The 9,672-nt window shown below is 55.8% G+C and overlaps 1 protein-coding gene across 1 annotated transcript; it reads left to right on the top strand.

The window, feature by feature from the left end:
- Positions 1–97: 97 nt before the first annotated feature.
- Positions 98–9,439, top strand: PTK2B (protein tyrosine kinase 2 beta; the record flags this gene model as incomplete). The annotated part of the gene is made up of 17 exons (XM_029085144.1): positions 98–144; positions 685–738; positions 1,105–1,202; positions 1,296–1,380; positions 2,256–2,356; positions 2,462–2,577; positions 2,786–2,886; positions 3,009–3,098; positions 3,633–3,837; positions 4,549–4,657; positions 4,796–4,861; positions 5,988–6,113; positions 6,958–7,104; positions 7,813–7,848; positions 8,118–8,145; positions 8,488–8,543; positions 9,293–9,439. Coding segments are annotated over 17 exons (1,612 nt in total), but the record flags the coding sequence as incomplete, so codon positions are not given.
- Between the last annotated feature and the right edge of the window lie 233 nt (positions 9,440–9,672).

The following is a 9,672-nucleotide window of genomic DNA, read 5'->3' as shown; positions in this document are numbered from 1 at the left end:
CCTGCCACAGATCCCGTGAGTAGCACCTGGCCCCACAACCCCACCTTGGACCCCCCAACCCCACTCCCTGACCCCCCAACCTCCTCCCACCCCACAGGCACCTGGAGGAGAGACAGTCCACGCTGTCCGACAGCCTGAGCGTGGGTGAGTTTTTAACTCTTCTCCTTCCTTCCCACCAGTCCAGGGGGTGCAGGTGGGACTGTGGGACACCAGTACCCGGGGCTTGAAACTGGGAGAGGGGAGATGGAGCTGAGATGTGAGGAAGAAATTGTTTGGTGTGAGGGTGGTGAGACAGTGTCCCAGGTTGGGCAGAGAAGCTGTGGCTGGTCCTCCCTGGGAGTGTTGAAGGGCAGGGTGGGTGCCTGGTCTAGTGGAAGGTGTCCCTGCTGCTGGCAGGGGGGTTGGGACTGGAGGAGCTTGAAGGTCCCTTCCAACCCAAACCAGTCTGGGATTCTGTGATTTGGGGGTTTGATGGAGCTGGACATCTCCAGCCCTTTGCTTGGAGGTTGAGATGCAACTGAACATCCTGGGGGGGAGGATCAGGCTGGTGTCCCACATGCTCCCAATGACTATGGGGGCTGCTCTGGGTTGGGTGACTGGACCCCATGGAGATGCTGCAAGAAACCCCCTGAGCTGCCCTGTGAGCTGCCTGAGTCCCTGCCTGCAACCTCCTTCTTGCCCTAGACTCTGATATTTATGCTGAAATCCCTGATGAATCTTCAAGACCAAGGTCTGGAGGTAGGTGACCCTCCCTCTCTAGGTGTTTTCTTACCCATCTCCCAGCACCCCAACCAAGCCCTTCCACCTCCTCCTGCCCACCCCAATTTCCCACCCCATTACCCCAAAACTGGGAACAAGGATTTGCCTGCTCTGCCCACCTTATCCCTGTGAGGAGCTGGAGGAGCTGGGATCACCCCATGGACCATGGGGCAGGACCTGTCCTTGTCGAGGGGGTGATGTCTCCATCTCCCTTGGGTTGGTACCCAAGGATTGCCAACATCTCCTGCTTGGCATGAGGACTCTACCCATGGGGTGGGCAGGGGTCCAGGCAGCTTCCTGCCTGCTGGTGGTGCCACCTCTGCCCTGGTCCCCTGTCCATCATAGTCCAGCACTATGGGATCTCTCGAGAAGATGTCACGTTGGGCAGGATCCTTGGAGAAGGTTTCTTTGGAGAGGTCTACGAGGGGATCTACACCACCCCAGTGAGTGTCTTACCCTCTCCCTGCCCTGCTTGCCTCCTCCATGGCTGGTGGGGAGTGGGGTAAAGCAGCCCCCACCCCTTCTTCTCCTTGTAGAAAGGGGAGCGGGTTAACGTGGCTGTGAAGACCTGCAAGAAGGACTGCAGCCCGGAGAACAAGGACAAGTTCCTGAGTGAAGCAGGTACACCAAGAGGTCCTGCTGCCCTTCATGGGGGGGACAGACCCCCCCTCAGCCCCACCCCATGGCTCACACAGTGGGGCAGAGGGCAGATGTGGGGTGGTCTGGTGATGTTTGCAGCACTGCAATGGTGGGATGTTAGAGATAGGATGGTAGAACCCTGCCCTGGTGTCTCCTGGTCCCTCCTTGGGGACAAATTGCTGTTGCAGTGCAGGATGTTGTCCTTCTTGTGTCCAGAGAAGGACATGGAGAGCTGGGGAAGGGTCTGGAGCACAAGTGTGCTGAGTTCCCTTGTGGCTGAGGGAACTGGGGGTGTTGAGCCTGGAGCAAAGGAGGCTGAGGGGAGACCTTGTGGCTCTGTGCAAGTCCCTTGGAGGAGGGTGGAGAGAGGTGGGGGTGGGTCTGTTCAACCAAGGCCCAAGGGACAGGACAAGAGGAAATGGGCTCCAGTTGTGGCCAGGGCAGTTGAGATGGGATGTGAGGAAGAATTTCTTTGCTGAAAGGGTTCTGAGGCATTGGAAGGGGTTGCCCAGGGCAGTGGTGGAGTCCCCATCCCTGGAGGGATTGAAGAGTCGTGTAGACACAGTGCTGAGGGACATGGGTTAGTCATAGGGGACTGGTCAGTGTTGGCTTCATGGTTGGACTCCATGATCTTAAAGTCTGGACTCGATGATCTTAGGTTGCCCAAGGAAGTTGTAGATGCCCCCTCCCTGGAAGTGTTCTCGGCCAGGCTGGATGAGGCTTTGAGCAACGTGGTCTAGTGGAAGGGGTCCCTGCTGCTGGCAGGGGGGTTGGGACTGGATGAGCTTGAAGGTCCCTTCCAACCCAAACCACTCTGGGGTGCTATGAGCCCCCCATTGCTGATGGTGTCCCCACAGTGCTGATGAAGAAACTGGACCACCCCCATATCGTGAAGCTCATCGGCATTGCAGAAGAGGAGCCCACCTGGATCATCATGGAGCTCTATCCCTATGGAGAGGTGAGCAGGGTGCCACCACTGGAGCCCATCCCATCCCTCTGCCACCCTTCCTGCCCCTGCTTGGTCACCTCAGTCCCTGAGCCCCCCTCACTTGTCCCCTCACAGCTGGGACAATACCTGGAACAGAACAAGCACTGCCTCCCCGTGCCCACGCTCATCCTCTACGCCCTGCAGATCAGCAAAGCCCTGGCCTACCTGGAGGCCATCAACTGCGTGCACAGGTAGGACAGGAGGGAAGAGGAGGTGGGCAGGATGCTGGGAGAGGCAGGGGACAGCGGGGACCTCAGGAGGACAAGGGAGTAGGAGGAGGCAGATGCAGAAGCTGGCAGCATCCTTTGCTGCAGACCCTTTTTACAGCTGAGTTGTCCAGGTGTGAGCTCACCTTCACCATCCCTTCTCCATCCCAGCCAAAGGTCTTTCTCCTTGCAGGGATATTGCTGTGAGGAACATCCTGGTGGCCTCCCCAGAATGTGTGAAGCTTGGTGACTTTGGACTCTCCAGGTACATCGAGGATGAGGAGTATTACAAAGGTAAGGGTGGCTTGATGGGGTTGGGGCTCACTCCAACCCTGTGGGGGCAGAAACCATGGTGAGACCTCACTGCTCCATCCCTCCTGCAGTCAACACAGCCACTCTCTTGTCTCTCCTTCCAGCGTCGGTCACCCGTCTCCCCATCAAGTGGATGTCACCTGAGTCCATCAACTTCCGCCGCTTCACCACAGCCAGTGACGTCTGGATGTTTGGTGAGTGGTGGGATGGGGTTGGAACAGGGTCCTGGGCATTGTCCACCTCCTGTGGAAACATCTCAATGCACAGGGATGAATCCTGCTCCAGAGTGAGGGGGTGATCCCAACCTTGCCCAGGGGTCCTGGAGCAGAGCTCCTTGCAATTCAACCATCACTAAGTGCTTCATCCTCCTCCTCCAGCGAATTCCAGACACTCAAGGGACTGAGTTCAACTCTACCCCCTGCAAATATCCACCCCCCTCCCCCCCATCCACCCATCCCCATGGCCTCTGGCACTCATGTGTCCATCTGTCCATCCCTAACAGCCCTATGGCCAACAGCAACCAGGAGCTGGGCTCCTTGCAGCTCTCCAGGAGAACATGCAGCTCTTTCCTCTTCATTTTTCACCCAAGGACCAGAAAGGCTGAGGAGCCAAGTGACTTGGTGTCACTCAGTAAAGCGTGGCACTGTCACCAGGTCCCCACAAACCCAAGTGAGGGGTTGGTCTCCAAGTTCTAGCATCAGTTGAGGTTGCTCATGTTGCTCCCACAGCTGTGTGCATGTGGGAGATCCTGAGCTATGGCAAACAGCCCTTCTTCTGGCTGGAGAACAAGGATGTGATCGGGGTTCTGGAGAGGGGTGACCGCCTGCCCAAGCCTGATCTCTGCCCTCCTGTCCTCTACACCCTCATGACACGATGCTGGGACTATGACCCCAGTGAAAGGCCCAAGTTCAAGGACTTGGTTTGCAGCTTGAGGTGAGCAGGGAGGTTGGGGACTGATGATGGGCTGGAGGGTCTGTGGTTGGATGGAGAGATGGGCAAGTGGGTGAAGAAGAAAAATGAAGCCATGCAAGATTTTGGGTCTGGAGTTTTCTGGCCAAATCTGAACTCAAAGGACTATTTGAAAACATTTGAGCCCACCTGCACCCTGGGGTGGTGGTGGTGCCTGGGCTGAAATGGAAATGCTTTGCTTCCCGGGGAGGGGTCTTGCAGGGGAGTCCTGACCCCACATCTCACTAGGGCCAGCCATGGTGATGCTGGTGTGGTCAGCCAGGACCTGTCCTCCCAGTCCTTCCCCTTCTCTCTTCCCATCCCTCCTTGCTCCCTTGTGTTTTCCATGGCCCACCCAGCTCACGTATCCCCACACCAGGGTATGGGAGATGTACCAACACTTCCTTCTTCAAACTGGGAGAGGGGAGATGGAGCTGAGATGTGAGGAAGAAATTGTTTGGTGTGAGGGTGGTGAGACACTGTCCCAGGTTGGCCAGAGAAGCTGTGGCTGCTCCTCCCTGGAAGTGTTGAAGGCCAGGTTGGATGAGGCTTTGAGCAACGTGGTCTAGTGGAAGGTGTCCCTGCTGCTGGCAGGGGGGTTGGAACTGGATGAGCTTGAAGGTCCCTTCCCACCCAAACCATTCCATGATTCTATGGTTCCTCCTGGGTCTGTCATGCTCTGTCCCCCCCCTGCAGTGACATTTACCTGATGGAGAAGGAGTTGGCCAAGGAGCAGGAGAGGAACAACCGCCACCGACCACCCAAAATCATGGAACCACCATCCTTCCAGGAGCCACCTCCAAAGGTGAGGAGAGGGCAGAGCCTGTGCGGTCAGTGCAGGCAGGTTCATCACCCCACATCGACCCACCAATGGGTCCTGCAGAAGTGGGACCTCCCTGGGCTCACACCCACTATGCATTTCTCCCTTTTCTGCTCCTCACAGCCTAGCAGACCCAAGTACAAGCCACCACCTCAGAGCAACCTCCTGGCTCCCAAGCTGCAGTTCCAGGTAAGGTTGCACGGATGAAGCATCCCACAAGGGACCTGAGCAAAGGGGTTGACACTGGAAAGCTCTGCCTGGAGCTCAAGCCCTTGGGGGCTCATGACTTTTGGGGTTCTGAGGTGCCCCATGCCACCACTGGGTTCCTCCTGTTGCCTTGCCAGCTGGACATCACACTGTTCAGGGCTCAGTCCTGCCCTGCCCTGCCCACTCCATGTTTTGTCCATCCCTTGGAGATGTCAGAGAGGCTGGGCACCATCTGGTTTGCATGCAAGGCTGGGAGGAGAGGTGGGGGGGGGGGGGTTCAACCAAGGCCCAAGGGACAGGACAAGAGGAAATGGGCTCCAGTTGTGGCCAGGGCAGTTGAGATGGGATGTGAGGAAGAATTTCTTTGCTGAAAGGGTTCTGAGGCATTGGAAGGGGTTGTCCAGGGCAGTGGTGGAGTCCCCATCCCTGGAGGTATTGAAGAGTCGTGTAGACACAGTGCTGAGGGACATGGGTTAGTCATAGGGAACTGGTCAGTGTTGGGTTCGTGGTTGGACTCCATGAGCTTCAAGGGCTTTTCTAGTTGAGCCAATTCTGGGATTCTGGGATTTTGGTTGCCTGGAGGAGCACAGGTCACTCCCTCCACCAGGCCCAGTGCTGGTCCCTGCAGCATCAGGGTGGAAACACCACCAGGGTCAGACACTGGAACAGGTTGCCCAAGGAAGTTGTGGCTGCTCCTCCCTGGAAGTGTTTGTGGCCAGGTTGGATGAGGCTTTGAGCAACCTGGTCTAGTGGAAGGTGTCCCTGCTGCTGGCAGGGGGGTTGGGACTGGATGAGCTTTAAGGTCCCTTCCAACCCAAACCATTCTATGATTCTATGATTTTATCCCACCGGAAAACAGTGTTCCCTGCCTGTCCTTGGAGAGGATCTCTAGGGAGCTCTACAAAGCCAGGACAACCTGCACTCATGTTCTGTGTGTGTACAAGTCATCTCTCCTTGGGTTTGGGGAGGATATTGCCATTGAATCTCCTCCTGATGCCCAAGCTGCTTTCCCCCACGTTGTCTGCTCCGTCTGTCCGTCTGTCCGCACTAACCCCCCGTGTTCTGTGCTCGTGCCACCCCGCTGCCCGCTCCCCCCACCCACCCGCAGGTGCCCGAGGGTCTGTGTGCCAGCTCACCTACGCTCACCAGCCCCATCGAGTACCAGTCTCCAGCCAACTCCTTGCACACCCCACCGCTCAACCGCCACAACGTCTTCAAACGTCACAGCATGAGGGTAAGAGAAGGATTTCCTTCATCCTACAGCATCCAGAAGATATCCTGGTCCTGGGTGACCTCATCCCAGGGACCTCATGGGAGGCGAGGGCTTGGTGGGAGGGATGCTGGCTGCACCACCCTCTGCTCTGCTCTGCCATCTCCTCTGCTTTGAGTGTTGCTTCCAAACCATCTGTGACAGGGTCAAATCCTGTTCCTCCCATGGGTGATGCTTGTGGGTTGGAGGGATCAAGCCCATGAAGAGCTGTGGGGTGTCTCCACCACCCATGAAGAGCTATGAGGTGTCTCCACCACCCATGAAGAGCTATGGGGTGTCTTCACCCCCTCGTTACACACATCTGCATGCACATCCCGGTGGAGGCACATTGATGGATGAGCAACTGGCATGATGTCCCCAAAAAATAAGCAGGGGGCTGGTGGTTGCTCCTCCTCCTTGGGGCTTTGGGTTGGTTCCTCATGCTCAGCATTGTCACCCAAAATACAAGCAGTGGTTTGCAGCCTGAACTTGGTTACTCCAGTCCCAAAATCAAAGCTGGGTGTTGGGGTGCACGTTGTGATGCTCAAGCATGGCCACACCATGGGGATGATGAGCTGCTTCTCCAACTGGTCCATGCATGCTGGACCAGTCCATGCTGGGATGTAGTGATGGGAGATATGGGGTCAGCTGGTGGTTTCTTCTCCCTGCTGGAAACCCAAGTTCTCCCCAGATTCAGTTTGAGGGCTCATGGCTGTTGGGACCCAGAGCATGGCTTGCATACACCAAGCAGGGCTTTGGCTCCTGTGCCAAAATCCAGGGGAGGTTCTGGCTCCCGAACCCCCTGGTCACCACCAGCTCTACACACCAGGAGGAAGATTTTCTCCGTCCCAGCAGCAGGGAGGAAGCACAGAAGCTCTGGGAAATGGAGAGGCTCAAGATGAGGCAGGTCCTGGACAAGCAACAGAAGCAGATGGTGGAGGACTACCAGTGGCTGCGGCAGGAGGAGAAGTCCTTGGTGAGTGGCCTTGAGCTACCTCCACCTCTTGCACCTTCATGAAGGTGGTAGAAGAGCCACAGCAACCACTGAGGTTGCTCTTCATGGCTGGAAAAAGTCACTTTTCCTTGAAGGAACAGCTCCTCCAGCAGCCAAACTTCTTGTACCCTTTTATTGTCCACACCCATGAGTAAAAACATCTCCTGGAGCTGCTTAAAAATGATTATTTGAAAATCTGGATGATTTTTAAATCCTTGTAGTTGGGTCTTCATGAGATTTTATAACACTTTTGAAGTAAGGGCTGGAGGTAACTAACTCATCAGCTTGTGGTGAGCCAGGCTTGGAAGGAGAAGTCTTTTATTTGATGGACTCATGCCACTGGTGAAGTAAAACCCAACTCCCCTCACCCCTTGGAGCTGTCAGAATCTGAGCAGCTGCAACAATTCAGCTTCATTTCTTTAAATTTATTTAGTTTTTAATTTTTTAAGCAGCATTTTGAGTTTTCTGGTACTCTGGGAGCAGGTGGGGAATGAATAAGGGCGATGAGATGGGATGGAGATGGGACCATCAATGAGCATGAAGCCCCTTCCCCTCCCACATCCCCAGACCCTCTGAGATGTGTTCCTCTGAATTCTATCCTGAATCTCCCAGAAATGAGGAAAAATCCCTTTTTTCCCCTTTCTTTGTCCTTTTTTCCCCTCCTCTCACAAAGTTTCTCCCCCTTTGCAGGACCCAACGGTGTTTATGAACAACAACGTTCCTCCGGTGAGTGGTGCTGGCCTTGGAGAAGCTGGGTCAGGGTGTCTTTGGAAGGTCCTTCTTTTGGGGGTGCTTTGGCATGGGTGGGTGATAAATATTCATATATTGTACCCCTGAAATTGGGAAAATTAATCTAAAAATGTTAATGAGGTGAAATACTGGTGGTCTGGAGCTCTCCACCAGAAGCTTTAGGAGGAGATGGTGATGCCTCCTCCCTCTTTGTTGTCTCCAGACAGGATTTTGTGCTTCTCATTCACTGTTTCTTCCTCCCACAGCTGCTCCCAGAGAAGGAGACGGATTACAGTGAGTGCCCACATCTGCATGGGGTGGGGGGCTGCCCGTGACCCCCACCCAAGAGCACCCACTTGAGCTGTCAGGAGCTTTGGGGCCGTATCACTCCTGGCTTTGGGATCCTCCATGAAAGAAACCCCAGATCATGGGGAGCAGCTTTGCCTGCCCCAGATGTGGGGGTCCAATGCCGGGGGGTCTGACCCTGCGGGGAGGTGACACAGTTGGGGTGGGTCAAGGTGTCCAGCCACAGTGGGACATGTTGCTGGAGGGTGGTTTGGGATGTGATGGGGGTCCCAAGGGTCTTGCAGCATCCATGGGAGCAGCTGGAGTGAATCTCCTTCCTTTCCCTTACTGATGGCATAGCGGAGTTCACAGGGCCACCCCAGAAGCCTCCAAGACTTGGGGCGCAGGTAAGACCTCCTTGGATCAGGTCACCACAGTCCTGATCCTCTTCCTCCATCTCCACAATCTCATTCCTCCTCCTCCACTTCCATCATCCCTCTGGATCTGGGCTCCCTCAGACCACGAAGGGGTCAGACAGACCCAGCAGCATTGGAGTAGGAGGTGGATGGGTCTGGCCAGGGCTCCCCATAGGTGTTGGTCTTTCCCTCCTTGCCCCCTTTGGTCCACCTGATCCCATTCCATCCCAGTATAAAAAGGATCTAAAGCTCCTGGAGAGTGTCCAGAGGAGGGACACAACATTGGGGAAGGGTTTAGAGGGGAAGGGTGTGAGGAGAGGCTGAAGGTGCTTGGTTTGTTCAGCCTGGAGAAGAGGAGACTGAGAGGAGATCTCCTGGGGGTCTAGAACTTCCTCCCAAGGGGCAGAGGAGGGGCAGGTGCTGATCTCTTCTCTCTGGCCACCAACCAATGCCAGGAGCAGAGGACATGGCAGGAAGATGTGGCAGGGGAGGGTGAGGTTGGCCATGAGGAAAAGGTTCTTGAGGCACCCAGAGGGTGGTGGAGCACTGGAACAGGCTCCCCAGGGAGGTGCTGATGGCACCAAGCCTGACAAGATTCCAGCAGCATTTGGCCAAGGCCCTCAGGGACATGGTGTGAATGTTGGGATTGTCCTGTGCAGGGACAGGAGTTGGACTCCAGCATCCTGGTGGGTCCAACTCACCACATTCCATGATTCAGTGGTCATATCCTTGTTCCCCAGCAATCCATCCACCCAGCCCCCACCGCCAACCTGGACCGCACCGATGACCTGGTGTACAGCAACGTCATGGACCTGGTGCGGGCCGTGCTGCAGCTGAAGAACGAGATCAGCCTCCTGCCCCCTGAGGGATACATCCTCGTGGTGAAGGTAGGGAGGACAAGGAGGGGGCAATGCCAGGGGAACGGGGAAGGCAGTTGGGAATGAGTCTGCTGAGCGACTCCTGCCAAGCATCCTTCTCAGAAAGGTCTTGCACGTGTAAGAAGGAGCATTTCCAACATTCCCAGCTCCTCCTTTGGATCCTTGGGTCAATGGTGGGGAATCTCAACGATGAGAGGGTTTCCAACATGCACTGCTCCTCTGTTGGGTCCTTGGGTCACTGT

This window comes from Antrostomus carolinensis, unplaced genomic scaffold (genome assembly GCF_000700745.2).
Source record: "Antrostomus carolinensis isolate BGI_N321 unplaced genomic scaffold, ASM70074v2 scaffold35585, whole genome shotgun sequence".
NCBI lineage: Eukaryota > Metazoa > Chordata > Aves > Caprimulgiformes > Caprimulgidae > Antrostomus > Antrostomus carolinensis.
The sequence above is the reverse complement of the archived record's forward strand: the minus strand, read 5'-3'. Positions and strand labels throughout refer to the sequence as shown.